The 21257-nt window shown below is 34.6% G+C and overlaps 3 protein-coding genes across 7 annotated transcripts in view; 1 reads left to right on the top strand and 2 right to left on the bottom strand.

The window, feature by feature from the left end:
- The window catches only part of LOC128991601 (procollagen-lysine,2-oxoglutarate 5-dioxygenase-like), a 50464-nt gene extending 48555 nt beyond the window's left edge, over positions 1–1909 (top strand). For all 3 annotated transcript variants that reach the window (XM_054414623.1, XM_054414622.1, XM_054414624.1), the window contains 2 exons: positions 190–318; positions 910–1909. In XM_054414623.1, the coding sequence (XP_054270598.1) occupies positions 190–318; positions 910–1065 (285 nt within the window). In that variant the 3' untranslated portion in view covers positions 1066–1909. The remainder of the gene's footprint in view (positions 1–189; positions 319–909) is intronic.
- A 575-nt stretch (positions 1910–2484) lies between these two features.
- Positions 2485–8756, bottom strand: LOC128992672 (retinol dehydrogenase 14-like). 2 transcript variants are annotated; one of them, XM_054416371.1, is made up of 7 exons: positions 8730–8756; positions 8206–8336; positions 6757–6960; positions 5930–6091; positions 3965–4093; positions 3108–3315; positions 2485–2679 (listed from the first exon to the last, which is right to left on the bottom strand). In XM_054416371.1, the coding sequence occupies exons 2-7, from the start codon at positions 8324–8326 to the stop codon at positions 2544–2546; spliced, it is 960 nt and encodes a 319-aa protein (XP_054272346.1). In that variant the 5' UTR covers positions 8327–8336; positions 8730–8756; the 3' UTR covers positions 2485–2543. The 2 variants fall into 2 exon arrangements, with proteins under 2 accessions (XP_054272346.1, XP_054272347.1); XM_054416372.1 differs by lacking the exon at positions 8730–8756 and adding an exon at positions 8568–8586.
- Positions 8757–8937: 181 nt separating this feature from the next.
- On the bottom strand, positions 8938–20069 carry LOC128993416 (prostatic acid phosphatase-like). Of its 2 annotated transcripts, XM_054417306.1 has the most exons (8): positions 19785–20069; positions 18523–18710; positions 16262–16360; positions 15127–15363; positions 13928–14110; positions 13000–13123; positions 11738–11943; positions 8938–10938 (listed from the first exon to the last, which is right to left on the bottom strand). In XM_054417306.1, the coding sequence occupies exons 2-8, from the start codon at positions 18694–18696 to the stop codon at positions 10780–10782; spliced, it is 1182 nt and encodes a 393-aa protein (XP_054273281.1). In that variant the 5' UTR covers positions 18697–18710; positions 19785–20069; the 3' UTR covers positions 8938–10779. The 2 variants fall into 2 exon arrangements, with proteins under 2 accessions (XP_054273281.1, XP_054273282.1); XM_054417307.1 differs by lacking the exon at positions 18523–18710.
- Between the last annotated feature and the right edge of the window lie 1188 nt (positions 20070–21257).

Genomic DNA, 21257 nt, shown 5'->3' with positions numbered 1-21257 from the left:
CAAAAATGAAGGGAGATGTGTGTTTCTTCTATTAACTCATAAACATCAGTAGAAAGAACATTATGATCATCATTGATTCATTTTGCTTCATTCATTTTTATTTGAATTTTCAATTACTTTCAAGAACATGAATCTAACAAAATAAACTTATTGAAGACTATTTAACATATTTTATGTTTTGTTTTGTAGCCGCCTCGGTCCCTGATGAACTTTGTCGTCCGCTACAGACCGGATGAACAGCCTTCACTGCGTCCTCACCATGACTCCTCCACCTACACGATCAATTTGGCTCTTAACAGACCTAAGATTGACTATGAGGTTAGTCCAACCAGTCACATTGCATAAATATATAAAACCTACAAAGCACAACTTAAAAATTACTAACCAAAATAATTATCCATGTACTTTTCAACATTTATTTGTTCAAGATAAATGGAAGTTAAGGTTTTTAAAAGATTTTGGTTTAGTAGCTATGTCATAAAGCTAAGCTAAGCTATCATCATGGTTGATTGTTTTTGCTGTCTGCACTAAAGATGGTGTCAACTAGTATGCTGGAAGGGATGAGGTAAAGTCTTTCAACTACTAGACGCTAGTTGTATTAAATCAATTTGTGCTATGACTGTACACAGTAAAATAAAAGCAACAGTGGTCAAGTGAGAGCTCTTGTGGGAATGCCCATCCCACCCACCATTGTGACACTACTTATACCCAAGCGTAGCTTAGCTGTATCTTATAAACATATTTAGGTTGCTAACTGTAAATCTCTAGGGAGATGCCTCTGGCGATTTAGTGAGCATTTTTAAGTTTGAAAAACAGATAAGTATAAAAATAAGGTGAAGTATAAAATTAATACATAACTTCAATGACAAACGTCAATGACAATGTACTAAATATGTGAATGTTTGACAGGGAGGTGGCTGCAGGTTCATCAGATACAACTGCAGTGTGACTGACACCAGGGTCGGTTGGTTGCTGATGCACCCCGGACGTCTGACACATTTCCACGAAGGTCTTCCAGTCACTAAGGGGACGAGGTACATCATGATCTCTTTTGTTGACCCTTAGACGTTGACAATCTCTACCATCGTCGTTAGTTTTCCATTTTACTACTAGAATTATCATTTTACCATACTCATTTATTACTCTCTAGGTTTAGTTAGTTTTATGTTGTGACTAAAATTGTTTATCGCCGTCATTGAGATTAACCAAAGAAAATGTAATGTTAAACGTGACAGTGGAACTTAAACTAGAAATAGGTAAGAAAATCACCCAAATTTTCATTATTTGATTATTTCAGCCAAAACGATAACCATTTTAAATCTGTACTGTCTTGCCAAATACCATAAAGCAGTACCTTCGTAGGTCCCCAGAGAAGCTTAGTATATCAGTGTCAGTTAAGTTCTACTTTTACTTTTTTATTTACGTGAATCAATCTCATTCAACTTTAGTTTTTGCATTTTATGTTTTACAAGAACACATTTTTATCATATTGCATTTATTAGATGTTAATGTTTAATTTTTTTGAATCTATGTTTGTGTTGATAAATCTTATTAAAGTTTAATAGATATGATATATCTATACGCACAATTTTAGATTTGATGTGTTATGACATATGAACAAGTTTACAATATAATTTATTCATCTCTTTTAATTTTATTTGGAAGATCTTTGTTTTTTTTTTTATTTTTACATCTAACGTCAAATTCCTCTACTCTTATAATTTAGTGATTTTTTATTGCCTTTGAGAATTAATGAACAATAGATATATGTGTAGTTTCCTAACAAAATGCTATTGTATACTATAGCTTTACTAAATTTAGTTTAAGACTGAACTTTATATCTTTGTATGTGTCATATTGTTGGTATAAATTTGAACATTGTTGACAATAAAACTCTTGAAATGAGTCAGATCAGTGTTCTATTCATCCCTTAATTCCATTTCCTATTTATTTGGTTGATTTGGCGAATTGCAATTTACTACTATTTTCACGTTCGAGGGGAAGCCAAAGACGGGAATAATGGAGCAAGTCCCGGAGAATAACTTTCGGTACGAGTAATGAACGATACTTTTCATCACGACGCAAAAATACACAAACACAGAATAACACACCTTAGTGAGTTGTACTTATATTACGACTATTTTATTTCTTAATTAATTTGTTTAAACATCAAAATAAAGTTATATCTGTTATGCTTAATATCATCGCAATTATTTCGTGTTTGGGCTCAATGTTCTTGTTATTTGATGCAGGTTACAAAAATGACGTTATTTAATACACATTATGGTGATATACAAACATTTTACCAACTATGCATTGAGCCCAGTGGGTGACTCATTGTCAAACCCCAGAGCAGCCGAGTGAGGGCTACTTTAGGGGCTGGGACACTACCCGACCGTCCTAATCCTTCAGCCGCCACGGATCTTTGCGGAAGGTATAAGTATTTATTTATAATTTGTAAGGTAAGGAGTAATTTACTCAAAGGAGACATCATCATTTATTTATATAAGTAATTAAAGTGTATACATTTTTCAACCTATAATTTAGTCTGAATAAAAGAAATCATCATCACTTCTGTTTTTGTTTACAAGCTGTGTCATTCTTATGCTGATATCCCACAGTTGTTTGGCTTTCTTTTCATTTTTTGTGGATTTTGGAGGTACTGCAACTTTACAGTCTCTGTAACAAACATCCAAAAAACACACTCAACAAACTGTTTAAATCACACAAATGTGTTTTTTTTTTATCTTTTGAATGTGATAAACATTTTGGAAAAGTTTTGTAAAGCAATCTAGTCAGCTCGATGCATCGGTCTTTTTGTCCAAATCAACAAATTTCTTATAAAAAAAATACCTGATAACAATTTACGAATATGAAGGAAAATAAGTAAAATTATATGATATAGACATATGGATGTTTACTGATGTAAAAAAAATAAATTATATTACAATTGAGTAGCTTCTACGAGTGTAGGATTAATTGAACACCTATAGCCTGATTTTTTTGTTGATCTAATAATTTACAACAAACCATTAGTAAGGAAAGCCAAGTCCAGTCTCAAAAATGCTAGCAACTTTTCTTTATTGGATGTATTACAAAAAACTCACGTATAGTACAGTCCAGTTTGTCGCCCCTCTGATTCGCCCAATGCACACTGTATGGTCGTTGCCGCTCCGTAGACTGGGGAATGTAGGACCAACCACTGAATCTTCCTGTACAGCCACAGGACTCCAGGAAAGATCATTGAGGCAAATTCATCACTCATCTTTGTTCTCACTCCTCCTGGATTGGCATTGTACACTGTCACTCCAGTCACTAAAACCAAGTAAAATTAAGATGTTAAGACAGTATTTTGTATGGAAATACTAACCCTTTGAACTCCTCGGGTTAGGTAACTATGCATATTTTTATCATGTTTTCCCATAACATTACGCATAATTCAAAATCATTTCAAATTTAATTTATGGTGGATATTCGTACTGTGAGGATGAAAAAAGAAGCAAAGTGCAGTTATTTGGTGTGCATACATACATCCATCAAGTTTCATCAAAGCTGACCACCGTCCCAACAAACTCTGATTCAGACTGTTGAGCTCATCAAGAGTTGCACAATAGACCTAGACAGGATATGAACCCTAAATCTAAGGTGCTGTCACTTGGCTTACAACACCAATCAACCAAAAGCAAAGTGGTTTTAATCTAGACTCCCAATATTGACTTTTGGATGCTGATGAAGTAGAAATCCGATCTACTGTATATGGGCCAGCTTTCGCCAATTTTGTGTTTAGAAAGTACAAAGTTATGTTTTTGTTATGAAAAAAAACATTTTGTGAGATATAGGCTAATACTACATGGAACTATTAAATACATCTCAAATATACACATTATCCGTCTAAAATTAACTAATATAAAAACAATATAGTAATCCAAATTTACTCATAGGTAATATCCAACTTATTTCTTACCTCCGCAAGCTTTTAATCTTCTGACCAATTCGTTTGAGAATAAAATGTTCGCTAGTTTAGTTTGGCTGTACACTGTGTGGTAAAAATATGATTCCTCACAGTTAATGTTGTCCAAGTCTATGTCGTTAGCTAAAAGAGTAAAATAAATAATTAACTCAAAAACCTTGTAAAGTGTTACGTCTAGTCGTATTGCAATACAGGAGAAAGGTATACAATAAAAGGTAACGAAGATTACAATGAATAACTGGATTTGGAACCAGAAGCTAGACCCAATATCCTTCATCATTAGGATTATAGACCTAAAGGTTTTATGATAAAGAGGTGTTGTATTTGAAGAGAATAAAGTTACTACGATACAAACTCATTTGTTTGAATTATTTTTTCACTATTTAAAAAGATGTATAAATATACAGTGTGTATATATTTTGAAATAGGACCGGGTAACCAATGTTACTATGACATGCAGTAGTTTGGTGAATTGCAATAAACACGGTAACTTTGGTTGAAGAACATCATCACAGCATGATACATATAATCTCACATTATTCATGTTTTTGTTAGCATTCCTGCGATATTAGGCTCCAGAGGCATAAAGGGTATGCCAGAGTCATTTTGTCATGCCTTTATGTAGGACTTTAGGCTACATAAATAGTACAATAAAAATTTGTTTTGACCCAACAAAAATTATCACAAGCAAGGAATTTGGTACAAATGTTGGGTGTACCTTCCTTTTGAACATACTAAATGTCCCCTAAAATTGAAGCTGTGCTACGGCCGCCATATTGGAAAATGGTGGCATATTTATGTATTTTTGGGTATAGTGACTTTATTATTAGAAATACAGGAAAAAGCTAAGTATACAAATTCGTTGCTTGTACTAATGTTTTTTAGGTTTATGGAATTTTTCGCTTATTTTTACTGTACTAAAAAAGGAACAAATGGGTGCTTCTTTTCAGGGGCCCCGCACAGCTGTATTTCAGGTAAGAGAGGCCCACTATTGAACTTAGCTTTGGGCCTTGCAATCTCCATAGCGCCACCACTAACTGTTTTACACATTCCTTTCGGCTTGACCTAGAGAGTTGTAGAATGATCACTTAGCTACAACCATTGGTTATTGCAGTGATTTAAAAACTTGACTTTGTGAACAGAAAATACCTACTCTACCACTAGACTAGCTCGCTCCCAATGAGCCATACAAACAAGTTGTTCTAAATTACATAGCTAAGGTAGCTGAGTGGTTATAGTGCTCACCTAGTAATTAAAAGGTCACCAGTTCAATCCCGAGAAAAGTGTGTAGCTTTTGATTGTTGAAAACTGAGCTGTTCTTGATCATCAGGCTTTTAATAAATGGTCCTGCGTTTAATAAAGGATGCGTTCACAAAGAAAGCTGTATCATGCTTTATAAATTAACATATTTTCAGTGCTTGTTCTAAACGCATGGGAATCTTGTTGTGTGTGCACAACAAAAGCTTACATTTCAAGCTAGTTTTTTGTTAAGACAATGTCTTCATCAAGTGATTTTATTTTTACATCAGAGTTATTTTTGCTTGAAAATGTCAAATAAAAAAGTTCGGTTGAGACGGACTTGAGAGATCGGTTCATCGACATCCATCATGCTAGCACAGTTGTTTGTCATTGACTGGTTCAGTCAACAAGAGCCAGAAAACAAGTACAAAACGTTCTTGCGTGCTTGCCAGAACTTGTAGCAAGCGCTTGCTAAACGGGGCAAGCTTTGTCTGTGAACGCACATGCTTGATACAATGTAGACTTTTCTCACGCTGGTTGGAACTTGCATGCACTTGTAACCAGCTTTCTTTGTGAACACACCCTAATCAAGCAGCTGGACTTAATCAGTAGCAAAGCTACACAAGGCATCTCACTCCATTCTACAGTCATCTTTCACTTATATTCGGGTTTAAATACGCACCTACGTGGTGTCCCCATCTCAATTGAAAATTCACTGACCTATACAATGGGGCTCTGATGTGACATTGATGATCCTGGAAGGAGCTGACCTGATGATCCGAGGCAGGAGCAGTAAAGTGAGTAGGAAGTGGCCGAGATGATTGACAGCAAACTGCATCTCGTAGCCATCCTCACTCAACTCACGGTTATACAACACCACACCTGCAATACTCTACATAATATTGCATTTGATAAGAAATTAGGTTAAATGATATGGTAATGATTGGAATGGTCTCATTATTAAATAATACTGAAGAAATGGTCATGTAACGGCCTGGCCGTTCATACTCCTAATAATTAAATTCTGACCAACGCTCAGGAGATATAAATAAGGAGATTAAAAAAGGAATTGGCAGGGCAGGAGTAACTGCTAAATTTCCATAAACGGCCTGGTTTGATGTTAACATCGATTATCACACCTTTATCGATAGTATCAATAATTAATCAATATGATCATCGTCCAAAGCAGCGGTCAGAAACTCAGGAAATATTTATTTAAATATTTGAAGGTAATTGAGTCTCCATATGAATATCCCGGCATCGCCAAACTATCCCCAACCTCGTTTAAATTATAATAATATTCTAGTAGTAAAAGTTGTGAAGCTGGAATATGCTCATTGCCGGTGTTGACTCGGGCTTTCTGCTAACGGAGCTAGCCTCCGTTAGAGAGTGTGTTTGGCGGGCAAAGAGGTCGAGCCTTGCGCAGGGTGCCGTTCTGTAACCACGCTGAACGCTGATTGGCCTGCGAGGCGCCTCAGCACTGCCGGCAACGAAAGAACAAGGCAGTCTGCGTTGTATTTATGTATTTTAAAAAGCACATTTCGTACCTGCATTGTTTACCAAAATGTGTATTTCTGGCTGTTGATCAAGCAATGTCTTGGCACATTTCCTGACAGACTCTAATGATGATAAGTCCAACTCTATGATTGAAAGTTGACCAACATTCTTCAGATTGGCACAATATCTCTTGAATCTTTGTTCTGTTTCTTGCAGTTTTCTCAGAGATCTGCTAGCTAAAACTACACTTCCTCCTGAAATGTTTAAACTCATTGTTTAAAACGTGACAAAGATAAAAAAACAATGTATTTGTTATGACTTACAGTTCCATTTTAGTTTAAATATGATGAACTGTTGAAGAGTTTACCTGTACCAAACTATACTGCAGAAAAATCCTCGGTCCAGAAACACATTAATTTTTTTCCCAGACACCAAATATTACTGGGTCAAAGTAACATATATTTCTCACACTGACCAAAGGAGGAGGTTCGAACCATAAAAGTTTATTTATTGTTGTTCTAATCAAGTTTTTGTACAACCTGATCATGATGTTTTAAACCATCAAAACAAACAAGCGACGTCCATTCTTGAAGTGCAATAAATAATCATAAGGCAGAAACAGGTATTGAAACCTTTTTGCTATTTAAATATACACACAAAAAATATTTACATAATAAAAAAAAGAATACCACTCTCTTAAAGTCTCCACTGAAAGTGCCTAATAATGAGGTAGGTACATAAAATAGATAAAGTTGAAATCTTTACATCACAGACTGTGTTACTCAGTCGCTAATCTCAAAGACAAAACCCAGTGCATAAATAACACCCCCGCAAACCCCGCAGTGCGGGGGGGGGGGGGGGCCGAGGTCTGACTGTCACCGTTCACCACAATTGCGGAAAAAGGTGACGTTGTTTCCATGACCATGGGAGATGTTGATGATAGGTATCTTCAAGAGCGAAGAAGATATTATATTCTATGTCCATGATTTTGGCACTATTAAGGAAAAAGTTGATGTTTTTTTTCCTTGATCGCAGGAGACGATGATGATCTCTTGAGAGTCTACAATACCGGAGAAAATATCCAAGTTTTTGCACTATTGTGGAATAATGTAATGTTTCCGTGACCGCAGGAGACGATGATGATGTACAAGATATTACCACGATGACAAGCTTCCATGACCACGTGAGACGATGATCACGTCTACATGAACGCAGGATATATTCAAGATTTGGCTGCGATCACGGAAAACGATGACGATGTATCCATGATTATAAACAAATGTCTGCGAGAGTTTTTGGATTTTGCTGCAATCGCGGCTTTTTGCTGAGATAAATGAATGAAACGTAAGGTGTGATGTACCTACGCCACTGCGAAAATCACATAATTTGGTTTCTTATACAAAATTACCATACTGTATGTTCCCAGCCAAAACTGCTTTTGACTCTAAAGGAGGGACCTAATAATATTAAAATCGTAAATTCTACCTGTTTTACTTTACCTCTTTTGTACAGCTCTAGGGCAGTGTGATACCCAACTCCGGATGAACTTCCAGTCACTATGGCAGTTTTACCATCCATCCTCTTATCGCTTTTCCCAGTATTACCAAATAGCCAAGACATTTCTCTAGAACTAATAGAAAATAAGATAGAACATAGTTCAAATCCAAACAAACTCAAAATGCCCTTTCAGAGAGTATTGTTTACCCAATTATTGTTTATTTAATCTCAAATACTTTTTGGAATTAATCAAAATTACCGTGCATCAATGATATCTTCCAAAAGTATTTCTCAATTCCAATAATGTTTACCCATTGAACAAACAACTAGGAAATAAAAATTAAATACAGAACTCTCTGCACACCATCAACAACAAAATTACTGCATCAAATCAATTAGTCATACAGAATGAATTTGAATTTTTGTCTTAAAGTGAGATTTTAATAGTGGACACTAGTCGATTTTCAGGAAAATTCCAAGAATATTTAATATTTATAAGGAACAAATAATCAATATGCATACTCACAGCTTTTTCAAAACATTTGGACGTGATTCAACCGTTTTTTTTTTTTTTTTAATCTCAAATATCAGTAAAAAGGTCAAAGATTATCAAGTCCATTGGTCTTAATAACAAACTCAAGATTTTAGTTTACATGAAAGTTAAAAACAGTCAAAATACAGTAAAAGGTAGAAGGCAGCAAAAGTAAAGACAGGCACTTTGGCAACATTGAATGGTATATTTTGTAACAATAAATATACATATTAAAAATATATATCTAATTTATAACTAGTACACAACATGTATTCAACTTATCAAATTAAACATTTGTTTTAATACATAGGATATTGTTGACGTAATTCAAATTACTTAATTCTCTTTGGTCCAAGATAACTTCATGTTTTGTAAGAATTAATTATGAATTCTATGTACTTTAGGCAGTGCCAAATTACAAATGGCGATGTTTTAAAACAAACCTTTAAATCATTAACAAAGCTATAAACTAAATACAACAAGAGATTTCTATATATATTTTACAATACAAAAATTCCAAAAAAGAATTACAGAAATGTTACCTACCTGTTATGTTTAATTTGATAACAAAACAACTAAATCTCTGTTACAACTCCTTAATTTGTTCCACTTTGAACTATATTATTTTTAACAACAAAATCACAGGCTGGCTTTTTTTTCGTATACTTTTTTCAAACAAATTAGGTACTGATGATGTTTTAACACTTTTTACGAATTGTTACGAAATCTAAATTCTTTTCTAACTCAAGGTTTTCTCTTTTCAGAATCGTTGTGATTTTCTTATCTAGTCTATTTAGGCCTAACTGACCCCAGGTCTTCAGAAAATTACTAAAATAATTTGACGTAGTTTTGCAAAGATTTGTGATGTTTAATCTTGATACTAAATTCTCTTTTGCAAAAAACCCAATACCAGTACCTAGTAAACGATAAATTTGTATTGCACTTTGGCTACATATTTGATCACTGAAAAATGTGCATTAAATAAAAGTGGCACAGATATACTTGAAACGGTTCAGTGATGAAACATATTGTCGTACAGTACTAACGACTCACTGAAATAAGTTTTTTAACTCACGGACGGATTACTTATAGGAAACGCATAGTTATTTCTAAAGCTAAATGGCATCGGAATATAGTTATAACATTTCTTATTTATTTTATGCTCAACTAACAAATCGTATATAGCATCAAAAAAGAAACTTGAGCTAAATTAACAATAAAATAATTTAAAGACAATACTATAATAAGATTAAATGCAATATTTGTATACATAAATCTAAATTTATCACATTACATAGTATACATTTGTTTATAATTGCAAGGTGCAAGAAATTTAAATGAGTCATGCAGTGAACTGAATTAAGCATTTAGATTAAAAAATGGGTAGGTATAAAATTAAACATTACCCCCTCCTTCATCACTCCTTTTCCTTTTCTTCCAACACTTACACATTAATTTGTAACAACTGATTCATAAACTTTCTACAGAGGGATGAAATAAATCAATATAATTTAGTAAAAACTCAATCTTCTAGATCTGAGAATTGACTTGCAGTTAAATGACATGTCCACAAAATAAACTGAAACTATAATACAGCTGTAATATTGTTAAACTGAACAAAACTCCGACCCTTGCTGTTGTAGTAGTTATATTTGGTTTTTGATTTATCATCTCCCTAAATAGGTCTTTGACTACAAAGCAGTTAAGGATCAACAATAGCTTTGATGATCAATTATCTAAACAGTTTTACGGCTTAAAAGTGGATTTTAATTGTTGTTTTCATTTTGACTGGGAAACCATACATATAGTGTTGGATCAGTTGTACAGAAGTTTGGCTTTTTGTGAATTAATAATTATATGAGAGTTTTGTACAACTGTAGACTGCTACTGTTGTTACTAAATGTAAACAAACAGACCATTTTGATCTGTTTAGATTTTGATTCTTTCAAGATAGATAGTTGAAAAGGAACAAACTATGTTCTGGTAAAATTATTTCTACAGACTACAATTCTACTTGGTAGTTCTTTGTTGCTGCTTTGTAGTTCTACGATGATGCCTGGTCTAAGTTGCACTCAGAATCCCAGTCTTGGGGAATGACGGAAGACATAGCTTCGGTAAAGGCGCTCAGACTACATGGGGAAGGACAACCAGGCAGTTCCCACCTTTCCAAATCAGTATCTGCATAGCTCTGCGCGTAGTGCACCTGTGAACAAACGTTTACATAAGAGCTACAGTCATCTGAACAATCTGTCCCTAGTGAAGTAGCCTATTGAACTTTAATGCAAGAGAAAAAAGTTGTATTTGCCAGTTACCTTAATAGTGTTCAGGCTTTTAAACTCAGTTTAGCCTCAGATAAGTAAGGTGCAGGGGAAACATTCAATTGTACGCTTGTGTTTTCTAGCACTAGTCTAAGGGCAAAGTTCCACGCCGCCTTCTTAGCCATGTACTGCAACGCTCACGATGGAGGTAGTCTCTGTGCTCTGTGCAATAGGAATTTCCGCAAAGTGTTCGCCACTTGGGCTCTTTCCTTGTCATAAGTATATAACAAGTACAACATACTTTAGCTGAAAGCACATTGTTGTCCCATACGCTAGTTTCTTCTGTGCCTCACTTCTCTGTGTTTTACCTTAACTATTTTAGCCTTAGTTACTATATTGATTTTTAGTTTTATCTATTGCTACAGTATAACGTTTTTTCTCACAAAAATGGAAAGTCTTACTAAAAAAGTTTAAGTGGACACACAAAGTATCTACCTACCCTGTCAATTTCCACATTTTAAAAATTTGAAAAACATACAAAATAGAATTTGAAAAATATGTTTAGAAATTAGCTGGGTAGACAAAAAAAAATCTAGTGACAGCTACTATTCAAACAAATTTACAAAAATCTAATTACGTTAGTCTTTTTAATCGAGATTGTGTGTGTATCATCAAAATATCCGACCAACCAACATTTGACAATTTATAATATTAACGTATGATTATATAGATTAGGGTACATACTTCAACTAAAGGCACATTGTTGACCACTTCAAGTTCCACGATGAGTGCGGCTCCCAAGCCAGGCTTAAATGCAATGTCATTAAAGCCCAGTGCTCTCCGAACACTGACAATGGTCAGATCGTGTGCTGCGTACAGAGAGACCTTGCGCTTGCTGGTGCCGTTAAACACTGCATTCATGTTTCCTGCTACTGCACCAATCAGAGGCCCTGTAGATGATAAAATCAATGATTAAAATAAATGAGTGAGACTGTTCTGGATGAACTAGGTTCCAGATAACAAATGGTTTGTTTTTGAAGGCTAATTTGTGGTATAGGATTTTATAAACTTTTTATCACAACACACTTCTGAACTTAGAACTTTCTTAAAGTGCAAGGTCAGTAATCTTAATTTTTTTTCTGTTTACCATGGTTGCAGGTTATAATGCATTTTTCTTCTTTTTTCAAACCCCCAATTACCACACGTTTCTTTTAAGTCAAGTCAAGTTAAGTGAGTTTCAATGTTTTCTGAATTTTTCAATTTCTCTATTTGTTGATGAGCTATAAGATAGGCCCTTTTCCATAAGCTTCAAAGTCTTCCATGAAGACAGAAGCAGTGAATTAGAAGTAGGGGGGCAAAACCACCCGGGAAACATGAGTTTTTATCGGGAATAAGCATTATTTTAATTTATCAATACATGATAAAAGTGGAGGTGCCACCATATGACCTCCTCTGCCCCTAATTGCCACCGACGCATGATCATAGATGAATGATTTTGTATTTAATTTGAATATTCCTCATCCATACATTTCAAACACCTAAGTACATATCAAATCTAAAGCAGTTTATTTTATACAGTAGAATAAGAACCACTCATATACAACCTTGTCATAACGGAATACTCCCGATATCTGACCTACTATCCGACCGTCTACTTTTTTCCTGTCTGGAGTGATAGCGCGATCGCATTTGGTTAACCAAAAGTCCGTTCACGAGTGTTACCGTAATCGCGGCAGAGGATCACCACTATCACCGAGACTAAGATGCACGGGTGTTGCCGTAATCATGGGTGACAGTTACCGGTTTCACCAAGACTCCAAGACCTACTCTCAGGTGTTGCCATGGTTGCAGGAGATGATTATTGGTGTCACCAAGACTACCACAGGTGTTGCCGGAGAGGAGAGGATTAATTGCCTTGTGTAATTACACTGTGTTGTAAGGTTCTTCTCTATACAAATTTGTTGTTCATGCGCGTATCTGATTATAAGATCAAACTCTTTACGCACCTCCTTTGATTCTCTTCATGAGAGGAGTGTGAGTGAAGCTTGCCAGTACAAGAGCAGCTATGTCTTTCATCTTATCCGGATACACCGACTCAGTCCATTCAGGTAGCTGCTTACCAGTCTCCTTCTAAAACCCAAACACATTCTGATGAGGTTGTGTGGGAAGTTATAACAATTAGAATATCGTTAGGATCAAAATCGTAAACAACAAGTATGAACCTGGTGACCAAGTTTCCATTTATTCTATTTACACTTTTAATATCTCACGTAGGGACACATAGCAAACAGCTATACCAAAACATATCTGTCTGAAGATGACTAGAATCTCGGCTTTATTTGGTGCAAAGTTTCCAAAAGCCATCACCAATTAATTCTAATGATAATCGGCCTCAAAAGCATACGCATGAAGATAATACAAAGTAGGTTAAAAATAGTTCCTAAACCTATAGAAAATATGTCCAAATAACAATCATAGGCTATAGCACTACTGTATATCATGCTTCTGTACTTTAATAAGAAGCATTTTCCTTCATATCCGTAACTAAAACCTGTTGATCCATGATAACTGTACTCCGTCTCAGGATAAGTTGAGGAAGGCTATCTGATTGGATGGGTTCAACCAGTGCTCAATTTGTGACAGAACAGCATTCTGGTAGGCTACCTCTCTTTTGGAAAGATAGAAATATTGGCATTAATAGGTACAAGATCATTACATGTATAGTACAGTACATGTATAGGTACTAATCACATTAAATAGGTTACTGTTCTGGCACCTCATTTTTTACAAATCGAGCACGGGTTAGAACAGAACAATGGCTAGGTAGACCCTGTGAATAAATCCTATTGGTCAGACCTCACTGAGTTAACCACTTAAAACTGTAAATGCGATGAATAATGCTTAATAAGCTTAGTTTGATTATGAAATATTTACCTCAATTTCAAGTATGTTAAATAGTGACTCAACATCCAGCAAAGAACTAATGTTCTGGCCAGCTTTGTCCGTCAGATACTTGTACAGTTCGGAATTCTGTTTGTCGTACTTTGCAGACAGTTCACTGTCGCTTTTGTGTTTTTCCCTATCATACAAGGGACATTTTGCCTTCACTGTGATTAACTGGAAAAAGAGAAACATAATTAACAAACTTCCATTTGATACCAAACTTAATGGCTGTTTAGGATAGTTTATCCTGGGAAGCAAGCTGATTTAGTGGTAGATCTGAGGGCATCGGAGCCCGAGGTCCCGGGTTCAAATCCCCCAATCACCAATGGATTTTAACTAGGTGATAATGCGACCTACTAGGACTAGCATAATGCAATGTGTAAAACGTTTCCAAGCCAGAACCTAACGTAAAAATTATAGTTGTTTTCTTATGTAAAGAAGTGATTTTGACTCTCACAATAATTTTGAGGTTAAAGCGACAATAGTACTAAGAGACACAAAAATTGTCTCAGTTGTCAATTGCTATTGAACTCATGGACATGAGTGAAGTAATGTGTTTGTAAATAGCTAATTGTGCACAATGCGTGAAGGGAGTTCGGAGGTGGATTTAACATTTGCACAATGTTTTTCATGGTAAAGGCTGATGTTCACCTGTCTCATTTGCCAAAGCTAGGGAATGTCACGTGCAGATGGTGCGAATAAACAAAAGGGATTATTGAAATAATAGGAGACGTCTATAAAACTATCAAGTACTATGGTCAGCCCTGAAGTCTGAGACACACCGATCTGAAGGCAAAGTTTCTTTAAATTTAATCACTTTTTATGACAGAAACCGATGAACACCCACCTCGAGCCCCGTCGAGCAAATATGTTCTTGGGCTTTCATAAACTCCCAACAGTAATCACAGGACAACAGTAACCACCAGGGATTGTCATTCTTCCTACAGAACCAGAAAACACGATTCAGACTTGCTGGGAGTGTCATTTTTCTTGTACAACTTTTGATGGGAAGACCAGTCTAATCATCCCATAGGGATGGGAGCCACCTATAATAGTAGTAAATAAAGTAAGGAAAAGAGTTGGTCCCCGATTTGAACTAGCTTGCCTGGTTGTGACAGGGGCTCGATAGAGACCCTAATCTACGGACAAACCTTGTAAATTTAAATATTCAACCGAAGTCTATCACTCACTTTGTCCATACTGAGAGGGCTGGAGTGGATGGGTATCGGCTGCCACAACAGCTGATCGTTCCACACCTGGTCTGCAGAGGGAGGGAACAATGCTGCCAACAACACAGCTGCACTCTGGTGACACCTGTCGTGATCACTGCTGTCCACTCGCACAGTCTGTGGAGAGTAGCGAGGCAGAGCATTGCCGTAGCGTCTACGTAGCCACTCCCCCACCTGGTACATCTGGCGCTTGCCACGCTGGTAAACAAAATACACCTAGTTTTAATGCAAACACATAGAAAAGTGTACTGAATATTTTTGTTTTGAGAATGAAATTAATGGTTTTTACAGTAATATCTCAACACTTTTTATACTGATGATAGGTTAAATGTTGGGTGGAGATAACAAATTTGGAAACTTTTTTTTTACAGGGTCTCAATTATTTAATTTTTTTTTAGGATGGGAATTTTGATAGGCCTACTAAGGTGATAGCGGAAGCCCGCAGCAATTGCTTGGTTGGAAATTCACAATGACGCTGCGACCACTGTACATAATGTGTAAGAAGTTAGACTGTGAGTGAAGTACATTATCACTATTTTGCTGCGATGGCAGGAGATTTTGGAACCAATAAGGGATCCAAGGTATCGAAATTCAATATTTTTTTTAATACCAGAGACAAAAGTGTTTTAGAATTGAGAATCAACTATTCCCACTTTTAAGGTTTGCCACGGAATTCTCAGATCAATCCAGGTATTTACAAAGTTTTAAGGTTTTTAGGCCTACTGCTTTAACGTTTTATAGTTGAGTGGGTACCCTGCTTAAAATACCAATACAGTTTACTCTACTTCGTTCAAATCTTTCAGTTCAAACATCTGTTGGTTTTTTACTGTATTAAGCTAAAGTTGTTGGTTAGATTTAGTACTTAAGTTGAAATTATATATTACTTAACACGTTAACAGTTAGTTTTTGTACATTTGATTTGAACTAATTAGGTAAGAAGTAAAGGTGTAGTATGATAGCTTTGCAGCAGTAGTATGAGCTATATGCATTTAAAGCTATAAACTTTATTAAACAGGTTTCATATTAGTTTCTTAATAAAATTGTTTCATCAAATTAGATTACAGGAAATGGGTTCAAATTAGACTAAAATACTTACATTGGTCAGCTGGCCCCATCCTTCTGGCCAAAATAATGACTCCTTGTACGGATCGTTTGCGTAAGAGGATGTCGGATTCTTTTCTCCATGGCGAAATATCTGTAACATGATCTTTGTCATAAATAGGCAGTAGTAAAATATGCCGTTAATGTTGAAGAACCTTTTCCCTTGATATGATGTACTAAAATATGTTTTTAAAAGTTTCTTCCAATTTACATGTTTATTATTGTAGCTCTCTGTTTAAGCAAACAAATATAATTTCAAAATTTGCTGTTGTTTCTAGATCCTTTATTTTTTTAACCAAAACACAGCGAAACCTTTGTCCTTTGAACTATTTACAGTGTAACTGACTGTAACATCAGCCCAAACCTTTCAACCCTTGAAGCCCTATTATATTTATTAAGTTAATAATAACATATCTTTGCACATGGATCCTGCAGAAACAACCCAACCTTAAGCTTATAGATAAGAGTTTAAACTTGATGTGTAATGTAATAGTAGTTTATGCAAAGATCACATAAAGACTGTTTGCGCGAGTTGCGTACACTACTTTACTTGGTTTTTAATTAATAACTATCAACACCCATACATAGCTTCTATGAGAGGTTATGTTTTTGTTTATAACCTATCATTACTGATAGTGATGCAACGACTCATTGTATAATCGATTAAATTGGTTTTAACAGCTGATAAATTGACGTTCGAAGCATTACAATTTTACTTATTTTCTCTCAATCCTTGAACTTTATTGGCCCTTTACTAGTGCTGTAAAGTAAAAAAAAACAAAAAAAAAACAATGCGGTAAAGTAAGTATACAGTGCAGTAAAGTGAATCTTTTTAATTCCAAGAACTGAATTGAAAAGCTAGTTAAAAAAAAACGGTCGTAGGTGAAGATATTTTCAATCTGAACTGCCAATTCATTACAAATAAGACATAGGGTAATGAAAAAAGAGATTTTTTTTATGAGCGTAAAGAATCATTTGAGATTTTCACGTGAATTAATAATCACAATGAACTGATTAAACAAACCATTGCTAAAGTGGTTATTTTGTCTTCCTTAAAGAAAATTATTTTATATCACATTCATCTGGCCGTTGTAATAATTTTTTTGTTTCCTCCCATTATAATGTTGGTTACAATTTATGTTAAGTATAGAGCCTAAACTCTAGGGCATTATTTTATAGTTTTTTGTAAATTTTTAGCAATGCTTCTTTATTTTCTCATGGCTTCACATGGTTGATGTGATTTTTTGCCAATTTCCATTATCTTGCAAATTATGAAAATTCCGATAGGTAGTTTCTCTTTGTAATTCCACCTAAAAATTTTTACATATAGCCTAGGCCTATCTAAAAACAAGATATGAAAATTATATGAAAACAATATCAGGAAGGATTAGACTAAGCTGGAGATTAGAAGCTTTAAATCATAGGCTACTGTATTACGTGACTTTTATAACACAATAATTACTTTGTTATCAAATGCTAGATCCTTGAGCTTTTAACTACCTACTTAAACAACATAAGTTAGATAAGAATAGAGTTTTGTATAACTAAAATACACATTTACATCATTGTGGGTTTTAAAAGAAAGCACTCATCACTATTACATGAACGACTAAAATATCAACATATGGAACTTGACATGATGGTTCCTATCCACCTAAAATTGTTATGCCAATGTACCTATTATTAAAAATTTCACATTTTAGCAGGTTTTTTTAGTTTAATGCCAGCATTAGGCCTATAGTTTCATTATTTATTTAATATCAAAAACCAAGTGTTAAAAAACTGAAAAAGTAAATAACTTACGGTAATGCTTATTAAGTTCTTTGAATCATTCTATATAGGCCTAAGCTCTCTAAGTACCTAATGATAATAACGTATCGAATCAAATCTGGCCAAAGTAGCCACATTACAAGAATATCTGCGTTATTTCTAATATTTTCCTGTTAAAGATTTCCAACATGTTAACTGTTATATTAACATGTGTATCAAATTAATAAAGTTTAGTCTAACTTAGTGACTGTTCCTAGTCTAATGGTTAAAGTCTCAGGCCTCAGTATCAGAGGCACGGGTTTGATCCCCGGCATATCCAAAAATAATTAAGGGGTTTGGGCCGCTTTTGCTTAAGTTAAATGCTTTAGAGATGCCTAAATTGTTAAGTAATATATGTGGTGTGTATGTGCAAAAAAAGTCGAAAAGGTGAGCAAAAATATTATTAAGGATGACAATTTTAAATTAAATAATACGATAGGTACTTACAATGCTGACATGACTAAGTGTCGTCCTACCCTCAGGATCTTTTCCAAATGCAGCGTAGGCAAACAGAAACGCAATGATGATCCCACCCAGAACCACCACAGTTGTAAATGTGTTTATCCGAGATGGTTTTGCATGCTGCAAGAGGAAAGACCTAGTTGACCTCGAACTATTCATTTCATACGATGTATCTAAAACCATAACAAGCTAAGTTAAGTTATTTGTATAACTTACTCGGTGAATTTAAGAGGTAGGCAAAACATTGTTGTCATTGTTTGAACACCCATCAAGTTCAATTATCAATTATTATCATTTAAGTTATATGATTATGAGATGGGGACACGAACCGAACTAACTTATGTGCGCATTTTAACCCAAATATGAGTGAAGATGTTTGTAAGCCGATAGTCGATGTTTTTTCCATCGATAGTTGTCTTCCGATATATTTTTAGTAGCCTATTGATATTTAACTCCGATATATAGTTAATATCAATATTTTACTCAGATATTTATTTTTCACTTTCACTTGTCACTCGGTACATCGGAAGTAATTATTTCTCTACTGTGGTTTAAAACTGCGGCTACAAGGTGGCATGGCAACACTACACCAAAAAGTGTCAGTTTGTTCAAAAATCAGCTAAGTTAATCAAAATCAAGCTAGATGTTAAGTTAGCTGTTATTCTTCTCTTGGTTTAACCCAAACCCATCAATATATAAACAAAATGTTTATAATATCGATGGGCAGTTAAACGGTCGGAGGGTTAACTTGAACCTAGAACGGAGAAATTGTTTTGGGGAAAGATCTTTGTTAAAATACTTAGAGTCTAAGTTTACACCACTATCATCAGAGTTAAAGTTAAACTAGATTTGGGGAAAGCGGCTCTTTTATCTTGGTTTTCTTAAGTTACAGCTATAGCAACCAAAAGGTAGTTTTTAACTCAGGATTTTTTTTATTAATCTTACCACGGGTACAGTTTCTTAACTGGGCTACCGGTATGCTAATATCGATTGAAATTACTTATCGAATTGAAAATATTGATTAATAATCGATATTTTTAAATATATCTATTATAAAAATAAACTATCATAAAATAACCTAACCAACCAAACTTGCTGATGGTGAAATAATCCCATGAAGGTTTACTAATCGAATCATAGTTTCAATCGATATTAGCATAGCCCAGTTAAGAAACTGTACCCCTTCCCCTTACCACAGCGCAGAGCTAACTTAAGTAACTTAGTAACTTATTATTCTGTAGTCTTACCTCAATTTAAGTTAGGCCTAAGTTAATTCCACATTTAAAGTTAGCTGTTGTTGTTACGCATCACACATCCGTTCACTTATCTGTCAGAGAGCGATATCTGCTGTTGCTTGCTTACATAATAATGATGAATAGTTAACTCATTTTGACTTGAGTGTCAAAACTCATAAAATGAATGGGCTAATATATAGTCAATGCTAATAGTAATAGTTACTTATCCAAACCGAAGTTCCAAACAATTCAAACATAACAAGTTAACAACATTAACAATAACAACGTTAAACATAACCTAAGTCTATTGTTTACAAATCATTTTGACATTTAACTTGGACTCTTGGACTCAACGTTTGCAAAAAAAGGTGGTTAGTATCATCGTATCACTGAGCTATAATGGTTAGTATGCAGTTCTGGGTTATTATTAGAATAAGTAAGGCAATTGAACCATTGATTATAGAACAATAGGAAATGTAAAACTATTGTGAGGAAACTAACCGAGGAAAACTAATTGATTTTGAAACGTGAACATTAATATCTGAGATAAATTACCACGAAACTCAGTTCAGCCTTATCTTTGGTTGGCTAGTAATAGAGAGATATATTCATTCTGTCCCCATGTTGACGTTGACACCAGTTTTTCAATCAAAATGGGCATAATTAAATTGATCCACCAAAAGATCAAACCACTGATGTAAATTACTGATATCTGACGAATATACTGACATTTAACTAATTCAAATATTTCAAAGTACAACCTTTGACTATTAATCCATGAATAGTCAATGGTACAAAGTAGTGTAACTGGCACTGATATAAATAAAATACTCGTTATTTATGTCAAATCATACGCCAGCTTTTTAACCAAGTTAAACTAATAGGACGACTTATTAGCACGCCATATCATATTTTATTTCACATCAACGATTTGAGAAACAAAAACTCTGAGGTATGAAATTGAGTTGACTATAGTGCGCACATATCATGGCTCTTTGAGAGGTTGATTAAACTAATACCGTACTACATATATAATTATAAAATGGTTATATTTAAATGACAGGGATTAGGAATAACTCTATCACATAATGGGATTTCTTCTTCAATATACCAAAGTAAATTAATGGAGGACTATCAAAGTATTTTTCAGTATCCTCTAATTGTACCTACCTACACTAAAAACTTGATGGAAATAAAAATAGTATAAGTTCTAAAAGGTGGTTTTAAAACTTAAATTTGCAATTTTATTTGGAAATGGAAAGTGACAGTCTCTGTAGACGTATGCACAACAAAATAATCAGTTTCATAAAAATAATGCTTAACTCCTTCTCATTATAAAATATTACCATATATAATATTTTTTTTATTTTTCACGCTTGCAACTATTACTGTGCAATCAGTAGGCCTAATAGCTGATTCCCTATATGGGAAACTAGCAGAGTACCCGTCCTTATTCGTATGAGGTTGGCGTACCGGTACCTATAA

Source organism: Macrosteles quadrilineatus, unplaced genomic scaffold, assembly GCF_028750875.1.
Source record: "Macrosteles quadrilineatus isolate MER2022 unplaced genomic scaffold, UCM_ALF_1.0 Scaffold_4__1_contigs__length_99947679, whole genome shotgun sequence".
Classification (NCBI taxonomy): domain Eukaryota; kingdom Metazoa; phylum Arthropoda; class Insecta; order Hemiptera; family Cicadellidae; genus Macrosteles; species Macrosteles quadrilineatus.
The sequence above is the reverse complement of the archived record's forward strand: the minus strand, read 5'-3'. Positions and strand labels throughout refer to the sequence as shown.